At 33.0% G+C, this 27427-nt stretch overlaps 2 protein-coding genes across 3 annotated transcripts in view; one reads left to right on the forward strand and one right to left on the reverse strand.

The window, feature by feature from the left end:
* Positions 1-18378, forward strand: part of LOC137811619 (uncharacterized) — a 31016-nt gene extending 12638 nt beyond the window's left edge. For both annotated transcript variants that reach the window (XM_068613418.1, XM_068613419.1), the window contains exons 13-22: positions 365-424; positions 4297-4368; positions 4806-4913; positions 5092-5168; positions 9822-9905; positions 11505-11616; positions 11726-11815; positions 14468-14533; positions 15589-15684; positions 17971-18378. In XM_068613418.1, the coding sequence (XP_068469519.1) occupies positions 365-424; positions 4297-4368; positions 4806-4913; positions 5092-5168; positions 9822-9905; positions 11505-11616; positions 11726-11815; positions 14468-14533; positions 15589-15684; positions 17971-18099 (894 nt within the window). In that variant the 3' untranslated portion in view covers positions 18100-18378. The remainder of the gene's footprint in view (positions 1-364; positions 425-4296; positions 4369-4805; positions 4914-5091; positions 5169-9821; positions 9906-11504; positions 11617-11725; positions 11816-14467; positions 14534-15588; positions 15685-17970) is intronic.
* Positions 18379-23639: 5261 nt separating this feature from the next.
* Positions 23640-26417, reverse strand: LOC137811620 (probable xyloglucan endotransglucosylase/hydrolase protein 28). Its single transcript, XM_068613421.1, has 4 exons — positions 26025-26417; positions 25796-25896; positions 25116-25324; positions 23640-24419 (listed from the first exon to the last, which is right to left on the reverse strand). Exons 1-4 carry the CDS (start codon positions 26206-26208, stop codon positions 23915-23917), a joined length of 999 nt encoding a protein of 332 aa, XP_068469522.1. The 5' UTR covers positions 26209-26417; the 3' UTR covers positions 23640-23914.
* Positions 26418-27427: the final 1010 nt, after the last annotated feature.

The following is a 27427-nucleotide window of genomic DNA, read 5'->3' on the forward strand; positions in this document are numbered from 1 at the left end:
TAATGAGTGTAGTTTATATAAACTTTCTCATTCATTCAGCAGAACAATGCACATTGGTGTTGTGTAAAACAAGATTGCTTTGATTTGAAGAGAAATCTTAAGCACTAAATCCTTGTACTATGACGAAACCTAAAGTAAAATAGTCATCAATGATTGCTTATACATCATGGTTTTTGATGTATGATTGTCTTTATTGAGCTTTAGATGTTGTGTTAGATAATCCATTGAAGCACTTAATGATGTTGCATTGTAGAATTGATAATCCAACCTTGTCTAAGCTAAAAGTTAGTTTTATTTTATTTTAACGTGCATTGAAAATCAAGTTTTATAGATTTCTGAGTCTTCAATTTTTTTGTTCCCTCAGGACAGAAACTATGTAACAATAAAAAGTCGAGTTCTGTCTCCAGAATTTCGCGGACGCATGGTAAGCTTTGGGCAATTTTGAATTTGTTTAGTTTGGATGAAATTGCATTGTAATATATATGGGCCCGCTTTGCCTTTTGATAATCGACAATAAAAATATGGTTTTTCTAATGAATAATTGATCTGTAGTCTTCATACTAATTTTGTATCTTCTCTTATATGCATATATATTTTAATTAGATAAACTAATAGATAGAAACCATATGATTATTTGACTGGACAAAATTTGAGGACAAACAACCTCCTCACAGTAATTCAAAAGAATAATAGAATAATCATTGATTGCCTTCTTTCATTCGTGAAAAGAGTATTTAACTAAGTATAATAACAACCATTGGCTCACCACATTTGTAGGAAACAAAAAGAATAAAAGTGAAAAGGAAATAATGTAAATGGGAGTTTTAGCAAACTCGTGTGTGCAAATTCCTTACATTCCACTTACACCTTTCTAGATATACATCAAGGTGCAAAGGTCTTGTATGATTGCGCTCATCCAAAGTCCAACCAACACACAATCATGCACTCTCATTGTCGTAGCCAACGTAGGCATCTGTGTCTCATGTGTCTTCTTCAAGTGGTTGGAATCTTTTTGGAGCACCACATTTCAACTTGCTGGAGCACTCTGAGCCCATTTTCGCCCTTTGTTCTTCGTTTTAGTTCCATTTGGTGAGTCTATTGATATGTTTCCCTGCCTCTAACTTGTTCAACATGTTTTTAGGAAGTGTCTCCTCTTTTTACGGGATCCTTCCATAACATTAGAGAAATTAAATGGAGAAAACTACCTATCTTGGTTTGCTTCAATTGAACTTTGGTTCCTTGGTTAAGGTTTCCATTTTGGTAATTTTGGAAAAAATTGCACCATTTCTATTCTTTTGTCGAGGATGACCTAAGCATTCATGTAGCAGTTTAGGAGATGAGGATGCAACACAAGATATAGATGAGCTAGTACCAAGGTAGTATAGGCCTCCAAATTCAGGTCCTTCACTAATCATGTGACTCGTACCACGTTCTTGTATAACAAAAGAGTTGGCATTAAAGATTATTGAACAATTCAATGATTCAGTTAGTTGGCTTAAAGAAGTTAGACTAAAGGGACAAGTAAGAACAAAAGAAAAGATTTTAAGTTTAAAAAGGGAAAAAGAGAAACTTGACCAATTCCTTAGGTAGCTCTTTAGACATTAGCTTAGGTTATATGGTGTTTAAGGAAAGGAGATAGAAGAGAACAAAGAGATTTTACCAAAAATATGATTCGATGCACCTGTTTTAATTATCCATGGCTTTTAACTTTCCACAAATTGTGAAATGAAGTTGTTGACAAATTGGGAGTTGAGATGATTAGGTTGGGCTAATGGACTTCAACCTTAAATATTCTTGATATTCTTCATCAGATACCTTGGCTAACAACCATCGAATTTGGAAATAGATTGCCTTGTCAGGAAAGCCATGGAAAGAGTAACAATTCTCTTAGGTGTACCCACTTATTTTACAATATGTGCATGGAGAACGTCTTCTACCACCACACGCTTCTCTAGTGCCACGGTTTCCTTTTCTACGAGTAGAAAACATGGCAAAAGACTAACAAATTCTTGATTATTTCTACTCTTAAGAGTTGGAACACAGGGTCATTCTAATTCATTTTGTATTTTTCTCAAGTTGGGATTAGAGCGGGTTGATTCTGCTATGCCTTTCTCTGTCCGGCAAAGGAATCACCATCTAGTCATTGTTCGTGTCGTCTGTGTTGTGCATTGCTAGAGTTTCATCCTTTGATGCTTGGGTCCAATGTGACTTAACACCTTAGGGGTCGCACATCCAAACTTTGAATGACGTGTCGTCTCCGTCTCAACCACCTTATGTGCCGGTTTCTCATTCGTCTCATTCGTCGCTTTCCAGTGGTCACAATCTTTCTTGACCACCTCAGTTCAATTCACTGGAGCATTCTGAGGCCATTTCCACCCTCTGTTCTTTGTTTCGGTACCATTTGTGGAGTCTTCTAGTATTGATCATAGTTCTTTCTCTGTTGTATTATTGGATTTTGTCCCTACCTCTACCTTGTTCTATTTTTTCAGGACTTCTTCAATAACTTTTGAGATATTAAATGGAAAAGCTACCTAACTTAATGACCATGTTACCACCTAAATGAGTAGTGTGAAAATTGATGAGGATGGTCTTGAAAAGGTTGACCAAATCCAACCAAAGCTTGCCCTAAAAGAGAATGAGTCCATTATAAAGCTGGTATCAACATGATCAGTAGGAACTTTTACGTTGTGTTACAATGAATATAATTTAGGTTTGGCTTTAAAAGTTAACTAGTAGATGGAGAAAAAGTGTGACATGGTCAAAACACGATATTGACCTTAAAATTGTTTTGGAACTCATGATAAGATGTCAACCACTACATTTGGAGAGCCCTTTTTGTACTTACATATTAATATGGTTCCTCCTTAATTTGGAAAAATAAAGATGTTGGTCGTACATTACTAGATGTTTGAGGCTTTTATCATTTGTGTGGATGATGAAGGCCCCTTGGGTTCATTGTAAAAGGATGGAACGAAACAAGTCTCCAATGCTTGGAAGAGGCAGTCAAGCCTTGCATAACTTCCACTAGTACCCTAAACCAACTTAAGGAAGGACAATCCTGGCACCAACACATGCTTTCTTCCTTGAGTGTATGCTTATAGTCACAAAAGTGGTATATTTTGATTATCCATCCTATGGGATCGTGGGCATAACCTAGGGTGTTTAAAGGATGATGCATTGTTGTTGGGGGAGGTGTTTGGGGTGTAAGGATTAGAGGGGACAAGGATCACAATCAATTTAGTGGTGGGAGGTAAGGGGGAGAACTGCATCCTTTAACTGGTCGGTGGTGGACTTGTGAATATTATGATCAGCCATGGTTGTCGAAAGTTGGACCATTTGATAGAGCTGAGTTTGACTTCCCTGAATTCAAGGAGTAAGAACATCCCAAAGTTAATTCAGAAAAGTTATAGAACAATCTTTCACTGCCTTCTTTCATTCATCTAAAGAGTATTTAATGTACAATAAAAATCAACATAGTGATGCTTTTGCATGCCTAATTTTTTATATGCAAGAAGTACAGTAAAATCATTGGCTTATTGCATTTGTAGGAAACAAAAAGGAATACAACTGAAAAGGAATCAATGTAAATGGCAGTTATAACAAACTCATATGTATGCAAATTCCATGGATATGACACATACACCCTTGTAGACATTTTCCTCTTGGTGCAAAAGTCTATCTGTGAATCTAATGGGCCTAGAGATCTTTGGGCTAAGCCATTGTCATGGGCCTCATTACTATCTATTTCTTTTGATAATGCTGTGTTCCATGTGCCATGACTGTTATATTGGTATATTCATTCCTTTGGTCACTGCTTTAAGAATATTTCTACTTTTGCCTTAATCTCATATCCTCTGGTGCCCTGTTTTCCATAAAGAATGGGAAATTTAATTCGAATACAAAGATGAATTTTGGTTACGTGTTAGTCAACCACTTAAAAGATGATTAAGACGGTCTTTTTTGGATCCATTTTAGAACACCTTATCTTCTGGTGCCCTCTTTTCCATAAATAATAGAAATTCCAATAGAAAAAAGGTTAATTTTGCATCATGGGCTGATCAACCTAACAGATTATTACCCCAGTACTCACGTCATCATTCCAATTCAGCAATACTCTCTTAGTAACCCTTTTAGTTCAACACCCAACAGTTCTTTTTTGCTCAAGGCATACTGGGAAATAGGATATATTTTATTTTTCTATTTCAAGTTACTTAATTCAAGTTAGGCTTGTTCTTTGCCACTTTAGATGAGCTTGATATGATGTGTATTTTATGCAATTTTTTGGGTGATTGTTAGGTTTCAGCTTTTCTGTCGCATCATTTTTCAGAGGTCACTGACTACAGTTTTACTGCTGATATGGAAACCGAGGTATCTACTATGATTTGGTTGTAGCTACATTTGGCTTTCTATTTTATGTGTATTTTAAATGAGGATGACAATGGGATTTGAATCTAATGGGTACCCACAAAAATTGCCTGCATTGGGTGCATGTGTACAGGAATCCATTGGGTATGAGCATGACCATTGAGGTTTTTATTAGCATGGATATCATCATTATTTTTACTTGTCCTTATTTTCTTTAAAAGTGGGGATGAGTACAGGTATTTTAGTACCCTAAAAAACCCTACCCCTTGTCATCTTAAATATTAAAACTAGGAAGCTGTATTGCTATTGTAATTGACACCATTTATTGATTCCTTTTCCTTCTCTATTTTAATCTGATTCTTTTATCTACAATTTGATTGAGTTGGTTGTTATCTGCATATTATTGTTTGTATTTCTTATCTTATGCCTCTTTGATCCAGCTTGATAATGTTTCTGCTGGGTTAACTGAATGGAAAGGCCTCCTTAGAGACTATTGGACGCGTTTTAAATCGTACTGTGAGCGTACTTCTAATGTTCATATTCATCAGGTGTGACATCTGTTTTCGCTCAAGACTTGGAATTTGTTGATCTAAAATTCTAGCTTTGTTGTTATGCTTTATTTTGCGATTGTGAATATTTTTCTCCATGCACAGTTTATGTTCACGTTCACAAATTCTGTAATTTTTTTTGGATCTTTACTCATGAAATGGTTTTTTATGGTTGTAGGTTGAGAAAATGTTAGAAAAAAAATTTGGCGATTTTTTATTTGCTTCTTTTCCAGATCAGAGTCGGGTTTGTCCAAGGTAAAATATTATACTTTTTGGATGGAATTAGAATTAACTTATAAAATGTTGAATGACATGTTGCAGATTCTGCTACATAAAGGTTTTCTTATTTTGTTTGGTAGCTTTAAAAATGCTGAGTTTGTCATAGGAGGATATTAGAAAATGTTACTGGATTAAGAGTACGATACCAAGCCATGACATGCACATCATGAGTTTGTATGATTATATAACGACTCTTGAAGAATTTGCAATTTTATGAGATTGGGAATATGAGTCTCAATACATCATTTAGCTTTCCATGCAAACAAATGAACCTACTATAGAAATTAATAACCTCTTCGTATCTAAGGGGATTAAATCTGGTGCAATTGGTATATCTTTTGTGAAATTAATGTTTAAGGACCAATTAGGACAGATTAAAGTTTAAGATATTTATTTATGTACAGTGTAAAATTTAGGATCAATTAGAGTGAAACCTAAATTTGGGGTGTTTATTCGGAAAATAGTTTAAGTTTAAGGCGGTTAAATACATGTTGCAGGTTCTGTTACATAAATGTTACATAAAGGTTTTCTTATTCTGTTTGACATTTTAAAAAAATGCTGGGTTTGTCATAGGAGGATATTAGAAAATGTTACTGGATTTAAGAGTAGGATACCAAGCAATGAAATGCACGTCATATAAGTTCGTATGATTATATAACGACCCTTGAAGGAGTTGCAATTTTATGAGATTTGGAATGAGTCCCATTACATCATTTAGCTTTCCATGCAAACAAATGAACCTACTATAGAAATTAATAACCTCTTCGTAACTAAGGAGATTAAATCTATTGCATTGGTATCTCTTTTTGAAATTAATGTTTAAGGACCAATTTGGACAAATTAAAGTTTAAGGTATTTATTTATGTAGAGTGTAAAATTTAGGCATCAATCAAAGTGAAACCTAAATTTGGGGTGTTTATTCGGAAATTAGTTTTACTATAAGGTGGTTAATTACTTGTTCCCCTTTATTTCTTGAAGTCAAGTTTTCTATACCTTTTCCACCCACATTCTCTTCAACCAAACCAAAAAAAGTACATCATTATTTCTAGTTTCATATGTATTTTCTTTCATCCCAAACATACCATTAATCTCAGATAGAATTAGCTATGTTAAAACAATATTGGTAGAAATGTAAGTCTCACATCAACTAGAAATAGTGGAAAATTACTGTATATAAGTGGGGACAATTCTTGCCTTACTAGCTAGTTTTGTACGATTGAGTAAGTCTAAACCACTTTCTAAAATGATATCAAAGTTATTCGTGTATCAAATGCAATAGTGTTGGATGTGAGAGGTGTTAGATAGTGTTAGATATCAATATATAATTGATGCAAATTCTAACCTTACAAGTCGATCTTTTAAGGGATTAGTTTGGCCTCAACCATTTTGTAAGAAAGAATGGAGGAATCTCTTGGATGGAGATCCTTTAAGAATGATATGTTTCCTTGATTATTTCATTTTCAACCACAAAAATTAATCTTTATTTTCTCTTCTCTAGTTTCTATTTTGGGTTACAAACATAATATTTGACTCTTTGTGCTAAGATTTGATACAAAGATTAAAAATGTTAGTGTTAGGATCCCTTGATTTATGCAGCTCGAAGCTCTGTTACGGTTTTGTTCTCAAGGGAGGAAGGCGTATTTTAATTGCCTTTGGCCTCGACTCTGAAACAGTGTGGGATTATTGGACATGTCGAAACATCTCGTCTGGTCAAAGGCTAAGGGGACCGAAGGTTTGTCTTCGGAATCACATATCCATTCCCCTCAATAGAGGGCTTAGAGAATGAGAGTTTGTATTTGGAATCACTTCTTTATTCCTCGGGGAACGAGGGTTCGTCCTTGCAACCACTTTTCCATCCCCACAGACGACATTAATGTTTTGACCTCAACGTTGTTGAGATAAGTTCATTGGATCAAACACCACATCCAAGGTGTTGTTCGCTTTGGAGTTTGGAACTTTATAAATGTTTTGTTCTAAAAAGGCATTTCAAAGGGTTAAGAGAGGAATGTGTATTTAAATTGTCCTTGTCAACTCCTAAAATGATATGGGACTTAATGGACACACCGTTACAACAATATTTTCAACCTTATCTTTCATGCATTGAAGATAAGGATAATTCATTATCAGAAAACCTCATTCTTCCAAAATTAAGTCCCATTAATACTCCACCAACTATTGAGTATAGTCCTGTTCTTTGGAGGACAAACTGATAGTGCTACCTATTGAATGCATGTATACTCATGGAGGATGTATGTTATTCAATCACCACAAGTCCATGAATTTGAATTTATTCCTAAAATATCTAACATTTACGAAGAATAAAATATATCAACCATTGAAGTTCAGAATCTTCTAGTTGCAGTAAGGAAAGGTGTTAGAGTAGGTACTCAAAGCCAAGGTACCCATTGTCACATTTTGTGTCTTATGACAAACTATCCAACCTTCATAAAAGTTTTCTTGGTCATCTATATATTATTAATATTCCAAATATTGTGGATGAGGAATTATTAAGGACTTGAAAATTCTATGAAGGTTGAAATGGTTGCTTTAGAAAAGCACAAAACTTGGGAGTTGGTGGATATACGTAAAGGAAAAAATCTTGTTGGATGTAGGTGGGTATTCACTATTAAATAAAAGGGAGATGAGACATTAGAAAGTTATAAGGCATGGTTAGTAGCGAAGAGATATACTCAAACATATAAAATTGAGTTTCTCGAAACTTTTTCACCTGCTGCAAAAATGAATACTGTTTGAATTTTATTGTCTATAGTAGCTTTTTATGGATGGAGTTTTGCAACAATATGATGTCACAAATACCTTTTGTCATGACAATCTTGAGGAAGAAATTTACATGGAGGTGCCATATGGGTCTAAAGTCGAGGAGGGAAAGGTGTGTAAACTAAGGAAGACACTCTATGGATTGAAACAGTCTCCTAAAGCATGGTTTGACAGGTTTACTATTGTAATAAAGACGATGGGGTACAAGCAAAGCCAAGGTGACCATACACTTTTTATTAATCATTCAACTTGAGGGGAATTATTGCACTATTTGTTGATGTAGATTGTATAGTTGTAATTCGAAATGATTAGGGAAAGCCTTAAAAAATTGTTTGATAATAGAATTTGAAATTAAGGAGTTAGGTAGATTGAAATATTTCTGGCACTTAAGTGATCCATTCCCGTCATGGTATTTTCATCTCCAAACAAAGATGTGCTTGATCAATTGGCTGAAACTGGTAAATTAGAATGCAAACTAGAAGAGACACCTACTGAACATAATCACAAACTTGGTGAATCAATTAAGGATGTAGCTATGGATAGACAATCTTATGAAATGCTAGTTGGGAATTGATCTACTTGTATCACACTAGGCTTGACAATGCCTATGTAGTAGGGGTTGTAAGTCAGTTCATGCATAATCCAAAGGAGACTCGTCTTAGGGCTATTTATTGCATTCTACAATGCTTGAAAGGAATTCTTAGAAAAGAAATTCTTTTTACAAAGGGGAATGAATGATCTTAGAAGAAGCCTACACAAAAGCTAACTATGTAGGTTCTATAGACGACAAAAGGTCTATCGTTCGATATTGCACCATTCTTGGAGGAAATTTAGGCATTTAGACGAGCAAGAACCAACACGTTGTGGCGAGATCAAGTGTAGTGGCAGAGATTAGAGCCATGGTCTAAGGGATTTGCGAAATACTATGGCTAAAGTTCATTTTAGGGTTTAGGGTTTAGGGTTTAGGGTTTAGGGTTTAGGAGACCTGAAGATTGATTGGAACAAGTCAACAATAAATATTGTGCATAATTCCTTAAAGCATGCTGAAGTAGACAAACATTTCATAAAGGCGAAATTGGATAATCGGACAATATATACACCATTTGTATCTTCTAGAAATCAAATTGAAGATGTATTGACAAAAGAGCTTAGTGGTGAAACATTTTAGTTTATTGTTGGTAAGTTGGGAATGATGACATCCACTCACCAACTTCAGGGGGAGTGTTAGAATCCCTTGATTAGTGTTTTAGATAATATTTCCTTGTACACTTATTTTTATAATTAGGATATTTAACTACATTCCATAATTAGGAGGATTAATAGGCTGACAATATATTTTATATTTATTGTACAAGATCATTGATCTTGAATTTTAAGGATATATTGTATCCGTCATAAATTAGGATTTTTTTTGTTATTAAGTCTTTGTATTCTATTTAAGAGCAATTGCTCCTCTATGTATTATCATAAGCAGTTTTTTTGATAGTTAGTGAGAGAAAATCAAAGAAGCTGACAAAAAGAGAGGAAAATACTTGGATGACAATGAAATTTTCATTTTGTTTATAAATACAGTTTCAATTTTACAATCATGACAATTCATTTTTAGTTTGGTTGGTGATGGGCTAACTAGCAAACTAGCTACCCGATAGACTACACTAGAGCTTAGTCAACATTTCCTAAGAAGATTGCTGCTGCAAAAATTAAACCATGTGAACTTGATATCGTTAAATTGGGCTAATTTTGTAGTTTGAGATTATTTATGTCTAGAAAAGAGCACTGATTACATTCACTATGTGTTGGTTTGTATATTGATTAGATTTTCTCTTGATGTTACGTTTGAACTTGTTTCAGTTGTATGGAAGGTACACTTACTTTTAAAGTAAGTAGATTTGGTGCTGGCTACTTTATTGGCTGTGATAAACATCCAACATGCAAGTGAGTATATTATTGCATATTTATCTTTTAGGTCTTTTGTCTAACCTATCTTGCAAGTGAGTATATTAGTGCATATTTATTTTGTAGGTCCTTTATCTAACATAACTGATGTGTAAAATGTGGTGCATATAAATTATATACATAACATTTTTGTTCATCAAAAGACTATTAACTAAATATTTGTGGTGATCTCGTAGCGGTCCAATATAAGTGACACAATAGGCCCAACAAACTTTGTTAAAGTAGACTTTAATACCAACTTGAAGGAGTATATATGAGAAAAAGAGCTTGAGAGATTACTTAGATCTTTTTGTTGATTTAGATTCATATATATATATACATGCATATGTGTATGTATACATACACACACACACATACATACGAACACCCACATACACACACATACATATGTATATATATATATATATATATATAAGATTCATAGCCTATCAAGACTCTTCTTTATTTCCACGCTTGAGATGTCCAGTCCTTAGCACGAGGGGGTGTGTTATAGATCCTATGTCAACTAGCAATATGACCATATTATAATAAATAAATGCGTGTTAGCCTCAACTTCAAAGCCACGTTTGTAAAGTTAGGCTTAAAGTCTTCTTTCCAGTCATTTGATGTATAAAAAAAATTTTAGGAAGAGACATTGGGTATACAATTCAGAGGACTTGATCATTGATTTAATCATTGTTCCCAGATGATCAAGTTCTTCATAATAGGTTTTCATTCGAAACATCGAGGAAATAAAATAAAACACACAACAAAGAGTGCCCATTTGCAAAAGAACCAAAAAGCTCGGATCTACTCAAATTGGAGCGAAATGGGATATCACAACCCCTTGGACTGTGCTTATGATCTCTCAAAAGACATTGTCTGTGTTGGTGATGAGGAATGGACTTCATTAGAGCTAGTCAAGTGGGTTATTTGTGTCGATATACGTGGTTGTGCATGTCAATTCTATTGCCAATGTAATTGTTGGTGTTGTGATGGCTTGTGTGGGCTATACTTCTACCCATCATTAACCACAATGGTAGTGGTGGCAATAGGGTTCTCGAGATCAAGAGCTCCAATGATGGTAGTCACACCAATTACTATGCATCACCAATTTCTAGTAATCAAATAAGAAAATAAAAATATTTTGAAAATGAATATGAAGATTCTGAGTTTGTTGGCTCCATTATCAACTTGCAGACATTTTACCAAATCTTGAGAGGACCTTGGATTCAATGTATATGTTCCATGCTTGGATTAGTTATATGTTCCACCTTGAGGTGGGAGTGTTAGAAAAATTTATATGATATTTTGAGTAAAAGCTGTGTGTTGTACCTATCTGTAACCTAATATTGTGTATATGAATCTGAATCAGTATAGATATCTCAAGCTCTTTTTCTCATATATACTCCTTTGAGTATTGGTAAGTACATTTAGTGTCTAGTGTTTGAAAAATAGTGGATGAGCACTAAGCTTATGGGATCTCATCTAAGTTTTATGAATGCTATTTTTCTTGTACCTATTGACTTACCCTTCCTTTTTATAACTAAAATATGCAAACAAATTTGTGATGAGTTTTTCTTGTGTTTCTGAAAACAGGTACATTGCTAAAACATTATATGGTACAGAGGAGGAAGAGGATGCATCTCAGCCAAGCACTAGAGTGGAGGAGCCAAAACTCCTAGGTGTTACCAGTGCTTCAAATGAAAAGGTTTGTTTTAGATGCTTCTCTTGCATGTTATAACAAACTTGTTTTAGATGTAACTTACATGTTATAACAAAGTTTTAATTATCTTGTGGGGCTGCTTATTTTTTTTCAGGTTCTTTTGAAAACTGGTCCTTATGGATTTTATGTTCAGCTCGGAGAAGACAGGAAGGGATACATACCCAAAAGAGCCTCTGTGTCTCATGTATGTCACGTTGCTGTTTTCAACACTTTCATTTTATTTTACTGTTTTTTTAGGCTATGGTTGCGTGGTATTCCAATAATAGTTTGTATCTGTGACAAATAGATGTTGAATATCCCATGTGTCTTGAAAATTTAAGAGGGAAACGTGTTGCATGCCTGCATAATATGTTTAGGGGTGTCAAAATAGGTCAAGCTTAATAGAATGGTCTGATTAGCTGATGCTTGCCTTGGGCTTTTGTCCCTGGTAGAGTGATACGTGATAGTTAACACAATTTCTCCGTTTGTTGTATAGTTTTAACACATATTAGTTCATGAGCAATGCCATTATGGGACAAAATATTAGACAATTCATGTTTCACATATTCAATACTAATATTTTAGACCTAATTCTTTTTATGCTGTTTTCAAATTGATTCTAGACAAGTCAAATAATTTAACAAAGCTTTGAAATATCTCATTTTTACTTTTCATAACATCAACATCAACAAAAGTAACAAACCATTGTGTTTCAAAATATAGATTCTAAAACAGGCCCCTAAACATCAAAGTGATTTCAATTGAATGGAAAATTACTCCTTTCACAATGGTTTGTGATAGAATGTGTGACGTGGCTTTGATAGTTTACTAATATCACAATTGAAAAAGTCAACAAACTTTTTGGTAAACAAACGACCAAGCCTTTTGTTATGAAGCCATATTTGGGAATTTGCTCATGTTTATGATGTTGCTTGTTGGCTTGTGACCTCCTTTGTTTTGTTTTGGTTCTTAGACTCAACAAATACAACCCACTTTGCTCCTTATCAATTAAAATTGTCTGCCTCATGACAAGGTCTTTAAATAGACCGTAAGAATAGAAAAATAGTCGCTGAACAGTTTTTGGGTAAACTCGGTGGACTCGATCCAGACTCGGAGTGGACTCGTGACTCTGGTCCGAGTTGGCGAGTCCAACTGGGTTTCTTTTAACCCCAAAACGGTCGATCAAGCGGAGTGTTCGCGGGTTGCAGGTGGTTCGTGCGGTGGTTGCGGTGGTCACGGGTTGCAGGTGGTCGCGGATTGCAAGTTGAAAGTAGATTCTTACGAGTCTAGTCTGCGAGTCGAGTCTACGGAGCTCCCACGAGTCTTCATAGACTCGCGAGTTTGACAATCTTGGTGAGACATATTACAATTGATGATTCTAAAGTTATATTCCTCGATCCTCTTATGGGTGCACTATCACTTTTTGCAATTGTAATGAGTTGTTCTCTAGTCATTTTGATGTACAAATTGGAGAGCTTAGGAAAAGGAGTCATGGGATTAGCTGCTCTTGAATTGAGGATCCATATACTCTGAGACCAACGACCAATAGTATTGAATGTACTCTTACCTTTCTTGGGTAGGCTATACATTTTGAGGACTTAATAATTCAATTATTGTTCGCAAACAATCAAGTTCCTCTTTAAAAGCTTTCGTACTAGACATTGCAAAATAACAACAAAAAGAAGCTGAGTCATAATAAAGGGAATCCGTTGGCAAAAGAATCAAAACAATTAAGATCTACTCAAATTGGAGTCAAATGAGATGTCACGGCCCCTTAGAATGGGCTCAAGAGGTACTGATGATGTTGTCTGTGGCAACAGTGAGTGGGGCACACATTTCTATCCCACCACTAACCTCAACAACGATGGGATGGAGAACAATGGTCGTGGTGGCTATTAACGAGGCAGTGGAAACAAGGGTTCCAAGATCTGGAGCTTTGATACCGACTTAAATTATGTTACAAAATAAAAAATTATTTTATTTATAGCAACAATTATGCCAGTTACATTCTGATCATCTAACAATCAAAACCTTTAAAATAAGTAAAAAAGTATGCTGAAATGTATAAGAAGATTCTGAAGATATTTTTTCCTAATTAATATGGAGATATTAAGAATATTTTTATCCTAATTATCTGCTATTTATAACAGTAAACTATATGCCAATGTTGGGTAGATATTTCATGAAAGGAGAATAGTAAAAATATGTCATAATTGTTCACGTAACCTTGACATGGTTTATTTTATGTAATATTGGCTTCACAGTTCACACCTCTAAATTTACTGTAAGTTTGGAATCCGCTAACTCAAGTTTCAAAGGATCTTTTTGACAAAATGATATATCAGAAATGTATCTGGTTGTCTTTATGATGTGATAAAATTTGGGAATTTGCTGCACTTTAATTGTTGGAAGCATTATGAAACTTATGTGATCTGAAATTTAATTCATATTTCATAATGCTACAGAGAATCATATTTGACTCTATCACACTGTAAATATAAGTTGCATTTTTGTAATGGAAACAAAAGAATGAAAAGATGTCTTATGTTTTTGTATTGAACACTACTGAATAGTTCAATGACGGTAAACTTGATTCTCTCTTTTGGTAATTATACTTCAATGAAGTCATTCTATTTCCTGTCTAGGGTAGCCTTTTTTGTTCGTTTGGGTGTAGGAGGGACCATTTTTAATTATTTATTAATGTGACTTTGTGTTTGCTCATGCTGCGCTTGCATTTGTGCAACCTCTGGTTGATGTCTGGTAGGTTTTTCGATGTGTTAAGAACTGTTTGTGCAAATATGACCAATTATTATCTCTTCCAATGAAAGGAAAAAAGTAACAATTTGGGTTGTTTCAGGTCAAGGATGTGGGTTCTATCACTCTTGAAGATGCACTTGAGTTGCTACAATACCCATTGACATTGGTATGTTTCTTAGTTCTCAATTTGAGCCGTAGATTCTTATCATATTTGTTGTAATGTGTTCTGGGTTCTTTTATAAGTATAGCATATTAAATGCATTTAGCGTTTGTTGGAATAAGTATCGCTTAGCCTAGGATGTAGCATATGAATCAGAGTGTACGCAAAACCATTTGACCTTCGTGGAACATGAATCCAATACTGGAGTTGCTACAATACCCATTGAGATTGGTATGTTTCTCAGTTTTCAATTTGGCCTTAGGTTCTTATCATATTTGTTAGGATATGTGCGCTTGGTTCATTTATAAGTATAGCGTATTAAATGCATTTAGTGTTAGCCTAGGAAGTAGCATATGAATTAGAGTGTATGCAAAACCATTCGGCCATCGTGGTACATGAATCCAATAGTTTCACGTTGACGCATTTTATTTGTTGGAAAGTGAGAAATCAGTGTTGAAACGTGAAAGCACACCTAGTTTACGTGATCAATATTCTGCATAAAACATATATATTGCATAAGAAACCAACATCGCTCATGCTATTCCATCTCACTAAATTCAACATGTTATCACGGGCGTGTACCATTCTGTGACTTGTCCCATCACAATTTCACTGCCACATTCCTAAAATATGGAATTCTAGTTCTTACTTTTTCTTATATTGTCTCTTCTGTCACATCAAGCAATTTAAAATTCTTCTTCAAAATGCTACAATGTTGATTTTGCATACCAAGTTTTAACTATAAATATAAGATAATCTCATGTGCAGTTGGTGTTATATGTGTGTGGGTATTGTTTCAAAAAGAATATTTGATGTTAATTCTATAACCACTGTTGTGTTGTGTTACAAAATTTGTCCATAGTGAATGATGTTTTAGGAACAAGATATGTACAACATGAACTAATTAAATAAAGGGTTTTTTTTTTTTTCAAAATTCTCAATCTTCAAAATATTATTCATTTGTATGATATTTTTTATTTGTGTTCTAGTGATAACGAACCTTTTGCCTGTCCCTGCTGCATTTTTTAGTCTTGCTGACTAATTCGTTTGCTTGTGGTTAGGGTAACCATCCCAAGGATGGACAACCTGTCATAATAAAGCTTGCAAGAGTTGGGTTTTCTGTAAGACATCGGCGCACAATAGCTTCTGTTCCTAAGGTATGATTGTAGTTTTAAGCACTTTCTAATTTTAGATTTTATTTCTCCTCCCGACTATGCAACCATAGCAACATAGTTGTTGAGCATGCGTTTAGGGTTTAGGGTTCTCCTCTTGACTATGCAAATACAATTGTGCTTGATCTCTATTTTGTTAATTTTGGTTATCTTTTAGTATGGGTTCTCCTCTTGACTGTGCAAATACAATTGTGCTTGATCTCTATTTTGTTAATTTTGGTTATCTTTTAGTATGTAATTTGTTGGGATGCAAACAGATACACTACGGCCATACTACTAATCTAGCATAAGAACCATTAAAAGCTGTTGAGGAGCTACATAGAGAATTAAAGAAAGATTGATATCAATGATGATGGGTAGCAGTTGAGTATTTCCCTTGTACACACACACAATCCGAGTAGTGGATCCTTTTTGACATATATGAAAATGCGAATCACAACATTCCAAAGGCCAATATGAGGATTCTGCATGAATTGATTAACAAGTCCAACTGCATAAGAAGTCTCAAGTCTTGGAATACTGAGATAAATGAGTTTCCCACTAGCTTTCTATATCTTTCTGGATTTAAAAAGGTTTCACCTTGGTCCAATATTTGCTTCTGATTTGGGTTTGTTGGATTATCATTTGGCTTGCCATTTCCACGACATATTTTCTTTGTGAAACTACAACACCTTCCTTTAACTAAGCCATTTCAATACCAAGAAAGTATTTCAGATAGCCAAGATCTTTGGTCTCAAAGTGAAGTGACTGAATAACTACTCTTTTAGCTGAGAAATCTGAGTGGCATCATTTCATGTCATAACTACATCATCAACATACCATTAGACAAACACACTTCCTAGGGCAAGTATGCCAATAGAAAACTAAATGATGTGTCTCACTTCGTTTAATCCAAAGATCTACACAATATGACTTTATGTTTTGGAACCTAGCTATGAGCGGTTGCTTCAGGATCAATGGCTATTGGATGTTTGCCATTTACTCCTTTCTAGTCTGTCTTTCAAAGGCGACGCCCCCTTGTTCCTTTTGGGGTTGATAGGCTCAATTATAACCAAAGCTAACAAAAATACTTTTTGCATCTATTTTACAAAGAAAATAAAGAACAAATCCTACATATTATGAGTCCAAGAAATGCAAAATATAGAAACTCATTTTTTTTTTGTGTGAACTAGAACATCTTTTGTCATGCTTATGGTTTCTCATTGGAATGATGTGTCCATGCTCTTTATTTGTCTTCATTCATGCACTGATAACAACTTAAATTTAGAGATGGCCAAAAAATCAGCTCTCCGTTATATATGTATAAAATGATGAGTATAAGTACATCTCAAAGAGGAAGGCTACCGTCTATGTTCCTTAACCTAAAGCTAGGTACACTCAAAAACAGCTTTTATATAAGCTGTACAGCAAGACAATATCACCTATTTCAACATTAGGATGCAAAGAGCTTCTCTACCGCTACAGACACAATAAAAATAAGATTGATATTTCTTCATTCATGATGATAGCGCAATGAGTGATACAAATTTATATCCTAGTTTTTGTCAGTAACAACCATACAGGTGTCCTAATCTAGTTTTAGTCTTCCAGTCATTTGGTTTTCAGAGCATATCCTAATATAGACAATGAAAGTATGCCTTCTAAGAAATGGAAACAAAGCATGTAACATCGCTCTTTTCCTAACTGCTGACTTTAGATGTTGACGTATGTTCTCGGATTACAACTGGTTAAATTTTTTTGTTACCAATGAAGCAAACAGACGTCTATAATGTATGTTAGAAATCACATTTGTGGACGGATACGTTTTTGTTATTTTTCCCCTTTGTTTAGTTTTAGAAATTATGGCCTAACCAGTAGGGGGCAATAGGCTATTCCAGACTTTGTTGTTTTCTTCGTTGTCTTCGACTACGATGATTTTTTATTGTTTCTCACCATGGGTGGTGGAACCCTAAGGTTGTGGACTTTAATTTATATTTATAATATTAGTTCTTCGGATTGATTTAAATTAACATAAAGTGGATAAATCACTTTTACTATTGATGTCTATTCTGCAAAATGGTGTACATGGTTTTACATTTGAACAACTAGCTAGACAAGCAAATGTTAGGCCTGAGACCGAGGCAAGAAATGTTTCCTTTCACATTTTTTCTTCACCATCCAATCGGTAATCGAACACAGCCATTATGTCAAAGTAACATTTCAAAGCTTGTTTTTCCAACGCTCAATTTTTCCTAGTGTGACATTTTTTTTCCTTTTGAAATTGACATTTAGAATATCAAGCCAACTGATGTCACCCTGGAAAAAGCCCTTGAATTTTTATCCGGAAAAGACGTGAGACGGTCTGGTCGGCCAAAAGGCAAATCTAAAGCTCAAGAAGTTGAAGTTATTGAAGCATTCTAAGTTGACCTGTATTTTTAGCATGACTGCAGGTTGCCTTTAGCTTCTTGGAATTTCCAACTATTCTCCAACCAGAGAATTTGTGAATCGAGTCCCAGCTGCAAGATTCTTTTATTGAGCCAAATGTATATTTATAATTGTTCAAGAAATTTTGTAGTCTTTCTTTTGATAAGTGTCTGTAACATTAGACCAACATAATTATTTACTTTAGAATAAGGAATATTTGTTATAGCGAATATTGGTTAAACCTTTTTTTTATCAGCAAGGATTGATATTCTTTTATCTTAGCTGCCTTGTAAATCCATAGAAAAACTCGTACCTTGTCTTTTTTAATAGGTTTGTCTTGCTCTTTTTATTTTGTTTTCTTGGTGTTTAGAATACTTGACGTTGCTAGGGTTTACGACAGGCTCCTTCAAGATGAAAAGAGATAGACTTATTGTAATTTATGTAGAGATATATTTGTGGAAAGAGATGGTGGCGATAAGAACTAATACTCTTCAAAGTATTCGTCAATGTGTGGAATGCTTATATGAAGTTAATTTTACTTGAATATGGAAATTTCGTTTACAATTTTTTATTAAAATATTTTTCCTCAATCAGCTAAACGATTAAAATTAAGCGATGATATGATAAACTTGTTAGCAAATAAAATTGAATGGTTGTCCCACTTTTTATTTAGGTCATGTCATTACTTCTTCCACTTTCATATATTTCATCCATCTATTTCATTTTATACTCATAAATATGAAAGTTTTTATTTTGGTCTTTTTGAATTATGTAATCAGAAATTTTTTATTTATTTATTTTTGATTGTATATTGTACAATCTTGAAATTATTTGAATTTTGTAATTCAGAAATTAATTTTTTTATTTTTGGATTATGTTTTGAAAACTTATTTTCTTTAAAAAAAAGTTTCAAATTATACAATTTAGAAGTTTTTTTTATTCGATTGTGTAAGGAGCTAAAAATACTTTCGAAATCCAAAATATAGAAATTCTTTTAATTTATACAACCTGAAATATATTTTTTATTTTTAAATTGTATAATCTAATAAAAGGGGAAATTAGCATATTTATGGAGATGGGATACGGAAGACGAAGATATGGAAGTGGAAGAAGAAATATCCTTTTATTTGTCATGAATCACTTGAAGTTTACATGTCATGAATCACTTGAAGTTTACATGTTGTATGGTTATTTTAGGACGTTTAAAAGACTTCACTACTTTTAAGATTGTATTTTCGAGAAAATGTAGATATTTAAAATTTTATTGTTGATTATATTTGATCAAGAAAGTTATAAATAAATATGTAAATAAAATTAGAAGGTTCAAAGAATGTAAAATTGAAATTGATGACATATTTCTTAATTAGTTTTGATGAACACATAAGAATCAAATTAGTGATTTACAAAGTTAGATAGCCTTACATTAAAAGACAAAAAAGGTGAATGATAGGATTGATAATGTGAAATATACAAACATCTGTATGAAACACTTAAGTTATGCTTATAAGGATTCAATCAAATTAAAATTCTTAAGGTTTTTTTCGTTTTCTCCTCCTTTTGGCTTCTCAATTTTTCTGCTTTTGGTCTTTGGGTATCTTGGTATCTTAATCTTGGTGAAAGAAGAGTGAAGGCACTCTGCTCAAATAAGTTATTAATGTAGTCTGATTATATTTGCCTGGTGGACCTTAATTGTTCAGTTAACTAGCGATTTGATCTTTCTTAACATGATAATTTTCTAAAGGAAATGTTGTTGTTTAAACATGTGATGGGGGCTTCTCTAGCTGAAGTTGAGAAGTTGAAGCAAACGAATGGTACAGTTGATAGTGAATTAAAGGCTCTGGTAGAGGAGTACTCCAACTGTGACTCCAAGAAAAGAGTCTTGTGACCGTAGAGGAGGAAAAGCTTTGGTAGGAAGTAAAGGGCTTGTGACAGAGTTTGATGGACATGGCCTTGTCCCACCACTTGGAACAATGCTGACATGAGAAGATTGAAAAGGAGTTGGAGAATGCCCAACAATTTGTGTTGGACCAACATGAGCTTGGCTTCAACAAGTAGTCCATTTCAATAAACTCCCTCTCCACATAGGTGACTTTGGTATGGGCAAGGATTTTTTTAAGGGTGAAGTTGTCCCTTTCAAGGGTGAGGTGCCTACGCTTGAGGGTTTTGAAGATGTTTGTGTGGACCAGGACATTAACATTGAGTGATCTTTTGTGGTATGTTTTTTTGTATACACGACCATTAGAGTTGGTTTATCTTGACTATAGAGTTGTCAATTTTTTTAGTACTTGCATTTTCATTTTTGGCAGAGACACACTATGATAAAAGTAACAAGTTATCTATTTTTATGTATGACTTATCTTGCTTATGCGGTTTGTTAAGTTTTAAGATTTTTTTGGCCTTTCTCCCTTCATTTACCTTATTGTTTCGTAGTTGTTGTTAGTAGAGTTTAATGAAGTAATTAGTGGAAATTATCCTAGAAGGGTGTGTGAAACTTAATTGATAAGGATTCACATTTGTGGAAACAAACAAGCTCGATTAACAAAATTTAATCAAGAGGTATTCATTTCATGTTTGTGAAAGCATCCTCAACTAGTAAGTGAGACTTAATCAAGATGTATTCACATTTGTGAAAACATACTCGATTTATTAGTGAGACTTAACCGTGAGAGATTCACGTTTGTGAAAGCGTCCTCGGTCAATTAGTGAGAAAGAGTCTAATTTACTAAGTACACCACCCTATTCTAACTTATTCTTCTATTTGGACCCCTAAAAAGAGTCAAAATTATTGACATAAACTTGTCTTGTAAAAAAACTAGAAGAAAGAACATTTGATGTATAGTTCTTCTTCTGCTGAGGTTCTTTTGATGTTTGGTAGGGTCTTGTTTGGATGCTGAGATGACTGACTCAATTGTAAAGTGTTTGTGGCCTTAGTCATTTGTTTTTCGAGTTGGGTTGTATCATCTTTTGTTCTCTCTGGTTGAGGTCTTCCAAAACATGCTCTACCTCTTCTAACGAACATGGTTAGAAATCTTACTCGGCCCCACAGTCGATGACAAAATGTTCTTACAAGGACCAAGTAAAACCATAACTCTCAAGGTTTTCTTTGGTTTCTCTTCCTCTCGGCTTTCCATTTCTCTAATTTTGGTATTTCGGTATCTCTGTCTTGGCAAAAGTGAGGTGTACCTGCAAAGGTATTCAGACGTTCAAATAAGTATGTCTTAATAATTAGTCAACCCTGTTATGTCTGTTTATACTTGGGTTTTAATTGTCAGGGCCTCTCCTAGGCCTAATTCACCTGCTAATTAGCAATTTGATCCTCCTTAATAGAATAGTTCTTGATTAAGAGGGTAATTAGGTTATTAAGATAAGAGGTACATAGTTGGCCTTATTAGCATCCCGAACCAAGAGGTCGAACGACTTGCTATGGCCAGATAAGATCGAGAGGTTGAGGTACCGATTGATACTTAAGCTAAAGAAGATAAATGTTGTAAATAGACAATTTTATTAAACGTTCCAAGTTAGATTATGTGTATTTGAAGGTCAATTAATCTCTTTAAATAACTTGATAGTAGACTCTAGATATACTTCAACAAATTCAAATATTACGTAAACTTGCTTTTAGGAATAAGATTGGTGAGCATTTAACTAGATTTTTCAACATATCTATATGAATATTTAGCAAGAACACAACTAGTGTCACCGTTATAGACGAAATCAGACATACAATTGAGGTACGTAAGTATATGATTTACCATTCTAATAATTTTTTTATATATCATAGATTTTTAAATATTTATTTTTTCTTTTACTTTTATATATATTTTAAATTTAAATAATTAAAAATAGTAATATTCATCCTCGTATGAAAAGATTTATGTTGCACTAAAATAGAAAGAAATTTAATTAATTTAGAACATATGTTATGTAATAGGATATCAAAACAATTATGAAAATTTCAAAATTTTATTTAACATTGAGTTTTTCCATTTCATAATTACTTATCAAAACTTTGATAATGAATATTCATGATGAATAAAAGTTTGAAACATGTTCCATGCCTTGTAATTATTCAAAATATGAGTTTGAAACTAAAATGAAACAATACAAGTCATATTTATATGCATGTAAAAGTTACATAAAGATTAACAATTGTTCAGATTAAGAATATTGGAGAAACTTGGTTCTCCTTTTACCAAGTTTCTCCTAGATGAAAAATGTATTTTCAAATTACAAGGAATTTCTTATCCTCCTTTATGCTCAGTTTGTTTCAATTATTGTTTATGTAGACATATTTGAGAAAGATAATTGTGTTTATATTCAATGATTTAAGGGAATTTACTAGTTCAGAAATGAGAGAGAGTATCTCTTATATGGTGCTTATACAAATACAAAACTATCCTCAATTTTATTTCTCTCTCCAACACCTTCTTAATAAATAAAAGGTAGTGGCACATATATAATTATTTATAATAAAAATAATATTAATTATAAAATTAAATATAACATAACAATGTTATTTAAAAGTATTTTTTATTGAGTTTTTATAATTATAAATATTCAGATATTATTTATTTTTGATAAAATTTTCTTTTAGAATTTTTTTAATTAGATAATATTTTATTTTTTTAACTAACATATTTTATTAATAATATTTTAATTTTAACAAATATAAATAAATAATTTATTTTTTTTATTTTTAATTAATTATAATATTATATTTTTATTAATTAATTATATTTATTATACCATACACAAATTTATTATAATTTAAGTTTTAATTTACACAATTGACAATTTTTAATATAAAAATATCTAAAATAATTTACAAAATTTTAATTAACTCAAATTTATACAAAATTATTTCATAATTTATTATTTAAAGGCTTTTAAAAACAAAGATAAATTTATATTACTCACAGTCATTATATTACTCACTTTCGGTTATTACTCACTTTCAGTAAATCATTTCCATAAATCTACTTTACATAATTTTAAATAAATTTAATACATAATAAAATGAAAATAAGGGTATAATTAAAAAAATACTTTATCTTAAAATTTTAAAATTTTCCTTCAAAAAATAACATTTTTTCCTTAAAAAAAACAGTTACGTAAAAACAAGAGGAAAATCTACAGTATTTTATTAAGATCCCTCCCTTTTCAATCAGCCTTAGTAGTTTACTTCTTACTTTATAAAATTATTGCTTACCTCCTACTTTAAAGAGATTTCAACATCAAGAGTCTAGATTCTCTAATATTTTTGGTATCATTCCTCTACTGTAATTTCAAAATACACACTGAATTTAATATTTAGAATATATTAAAAAATGAATATATGAAAACAGTGTATTTTAAAAATTAGGTAATATGGTCAAAATTAAGTGGTGGAGGATCTGCAGCACAAGACCTTGGAATCCCATTCAGATTGATAAAACTGAGAAATATGACCACATAAACTATCACTCATGTGTGTCTGTGATGAGAAATTGTAGTTAAAAGATAAGCCATGCTAAACAAATTATTGAAACGCTGAGGTGTGGTCTAAATAATACAAAATGAAAGATTTTAATTTGTGAATAATAAGACATGAATTACAAAAACAAAATACCTGGGAACCTAAAGGTATGAACTATACACATACATACCCACCACCACCAATAACCACCATATCAAAACTATCATCATATTCAACAATTCTATTCCCTCTTCTCTATACACCAGAAAGAAAAAAAGAACATAAAAAATGAACCCAGGAATTTAACTAAATGAAGGATATGATATGAAATAAATGATGGAATGGAATGGAACCCTCTTAAAAAGATGAAGCTGCTTCTGTCTGGCTTCCTCTGGTGTGGCGGTGGTGTCGTTTTCCATGGTGCCGACCGCTACCAAAAGTTACTGGATCAAACTTTCTTAGCCTATCAGCTTCTTGGGAATTTATTACACACTCTGATGGAGCTGCTTTGTATCTGAGTCTGTCGTAGCAGTAGGAGTATGTCATGTGCTTCTTTCTGAAATTCTCCATTTTGATTCTTTGTGCAGCTGTAACACTAGAAGGAATGGCTTCAGAACTTTGATCATTCTCACACTTCCCCACCTGCTCAATTGGATCCACTGCACACCCATGCAGTACAAGGTCAGAGAATTTGGCAACATAGGGTGCATACTTGTAGTTAACCCTGTATTTCCCTCCATTCGTAGCCCAATCAGATGCATCCCATATTGTTGCATACAGTGTCATTGGCTTAGAGGGGAAATCTCCTCCCATAGATTCTGTTCGCTTCACTTCTCTAATAGGAACATTGTCCACATAAAATCTGGACATGGATACACAGTTAAGAAAAACTTGAAAGACAATAATATAAAATCCATATTCTACATTTTACTTTCTATTTGAAAAAAAAAATCACTCCCACTCTTATAAAGTCTATGTTCTAATTCTTCATACAAGAATTTATATGCTTTAGTCTCTCTATGTAACACAATTTAGGTGTTCGAATACTGCAACAATCGACAGTAGAGGGGTTTAACATCAGTGATAACTTTGTAGCTGTACTAGAGCATCTAAAGTACTTGACAAATGACAGCACATACTAAAGCATGATAAAATTGCTTTAACCAGAAACGTAAAAGAAATACTTATACGAAGACTAAATATATATTTTCAAAGTATAGGGACAAAAACACATATACTCCAAAAGATAAACACTTTACTCCAATATAAAGACTGAAAGTACAGTTTGAGAGTGTAGAAGAGCATGAATATGATTAATTAAAGAAAAAGGCTTTTTAATCGAACAGAGGATTCGGTAAAAGGAAAAAGAAAACTAGAGGAAATGTTTTAATAAACGAAAACACACCACCAACAAAATCTATCAAATTTCTACTAACAAACAAGAGATCATCAGACTAAAGTGTGAGGGGTAGTTGTAAGAAATAAGAATGATGATAAAAGTTAGCAGAACAAAGAATAAGTAGGACATAATGGAAGATATAACCAGGTAGACACTCACATGATCTGAGAATCAGTCCAGACAATACTGTACTGATGGAAATCATCGGCAGGATCAAACCAGAGACCATATCTTTCCTCCCTGCCAATATTGGTGCTACCATTGCCATAAACATTAGTCTGAATCCTCCAGTTTTTGCCTCTGATGTTCCCCAAAAACTCAAAGTCGATTTCATCATGGTTATTCTGGAACATGTCACCGTTTGACATCTGCAAACAGATAACATGATGAGATAAATTACTTTTCCTGTTTTCCGAATACAAGTTAAAATCAACACCAGAATACTTTTCCTGTTTTTACTTTTGCCAAGTAAGAAGTCCTAAATTTTATCCTGAATAATCCTAAATTTCATTCTCTACTGTTGACGATGAAAATGAGAACATATGGACTTTCTATTTTATCAAAAAAACTTATTGGTATTCTTCAAATCCAAAACCTTACCAGTAAATTCCTGAGAGCTGTTTGGCTTATATTTTAAAAAATAAAAAAAGCTGTGATTTTGAGAAAAAAAAAACGATATTATAAAGACTGGTGATGACTGGGGTGAAGTAGAAATCTTCATTAAACGGAAAGCTGGTGATGACAACGGATGGTTGAGTTTTCAAAATAGGAATAAAATCTAAGCATAAAAGAAAAAGATATCACTTTCAATAATCATAAAATTGAAGCAAAATACTCACATAGAAGGCAACCACAACTCCAGCAGTGTAATCAGCAGGCAACTTAATAGAAGCGCTAAAGTACCCGTGAAGATAAAGATCATGCGACACAAATCCTGAACCTGCAAACACACCCCAGATATGGAAAAACCAAAAAGGTGAAGACTTTAGCCACAGAAACAACCATCTCAACAACCCCACATAGATTAACAAAGGTGGCAAGAGAAAAAGAAAAAAAAAAAAAAAAAACCTGTTCTCTCATCCAGTGAAAGATGAACCGATTTGCCATCCCTGTGGATGACCAAATTAGTGTCCCCAAACAAGGGCTGGTAACCTTCATCAAAGGGTATGATGGGGAAGTTTCTGGAGGAGGCAGAAAGGAAGGCAAAAAGCATGGAAGAAAAGAGTAGGAAGGCCATATGAGAGGCCTCCATGATTGTGTTTCCTGGGAGTGCTATTTTGAGATATATAAGGAGTGGTGCAAAGAAGGGTGATGAAGAAGAAGGAGAGGGAAGAAAAGGAATGAGAGAAAGAGAGAGGTTTGGAATAATGTCTACAGCTAGAAGCGATAGAGAGAGCCGAAAGAGGGTGATTAGAGAGAAGGACAAGGTTATTTGTATTGGAGAGAGTGCTGCAGTGTCTGTCAATGTAGACAAAATTGTTTTTATTTCTTCATTTAATTCAACTTTGTTTTTTTCTTCAAGAAATATAGTGATATTTAATTCGGGAATATTAATTGTGTGTGGAAAATGAGAAATACGTTAGAAATGTAGAAGAAGCTGTCAGCTGTATGAGTTCGAAGTGTGGTTTGTTTTCAATGACTACAAACACTTCTTCAAACAATTTACAACTATTTAAAATTTCTATCTAAATTTATATTTCAATAAAATATTATTTCTGCATCTATTTTAATAATTATAAAATAAAATAATTTTTAGTGTTAAATTTTATAATCTCTCCTTCTGCACCTCTTTTATGTTTCACTTTGATTAAATTAGTTGAACGTGACCTAATTATTGTCTTAATTGTTGATCAACCTATATCTAAATGTGATTTATCTATCTTTAGTAGTCTAAGTGTAGTCTCTTTCTTATTACTTTGGACCAACAAGGTGTGTTCGTGAAAAAATCTACAATGCAAATTAATTAAAGAATAAATGATGCAATAAATGTGTAAGTTGATGAACCATGTCAACTCTAATTTGAATTAGTGGTTAAACATTCTAGTTATTGGCCTACTATTTATTTATCAGTGTATAAATCAAGTTATTTATGATTTTAATAGGATATTATCACTATTTTCTATAAAAAAAAATCCACATATATACATATATACGGATAGCTATTCCCACATGTTATACATATAAGATAAATATTTAATTTCATGTAATTAGAATTATAATAAGTACATATTTTTTTCTCTAAGTTATTTAATTAAAATATCCTGACCAAAATATTTTTATTATATAAATTATATTATAATTTAATATAAACATTATTTTTTTTAAATTATGCACTTCTCCAATTCACTTAACTAATTCTTATTTATGATTAATGATTTGCCCAATTTTGACATTTAATATAAAAATGGATGTTAAAAAATATAAATTTTGATATATGTGGAAGAATATTTAATGTATTTAAATATATGTAT

Source organism: Phaseolus vulgaris, chromosome 2, assembly GCF_000499845.2.
Source record: "Phaseolus vulgaris cultivar G19833 chromosome 2, P. vulgaris v2.0, whole genome shotgun sequence".
Classification (NCBI taxonomy): domain Eukaryota; kingdom Viridiplantae; phylum Streptophyta; class Magnoliopsida; order Fabales; family Fabaceae; genus Phaseolus; species Phaseolus vulgaris.

Excerpts from the sequence above, each read along its gene's own strand:
- LOC137811620 (XM_068613421.1), bottom strand. The coding sequence starts at position 26,208 with ATGGAGGCCTCTCATATGGCCTTCCTACTCTTTTCTTCCATGCTTTTT. Across the intron at positions 25,897-26,024 it reads TTCACTGGATGAGAGAACAG|GTTCAGGATTTGTGTCGCAT; the intron begins GTTTTTTTTTTT and ends GTGTGTTTGCAG. Across the intron at positions 24,420-25,115 it reads TGGACTGATTCTCAGATCAT|ATTTTATGTGGACAATGTTC; the intron begins GTGAGTGTCTAC and ends ATCCATGTCCAG.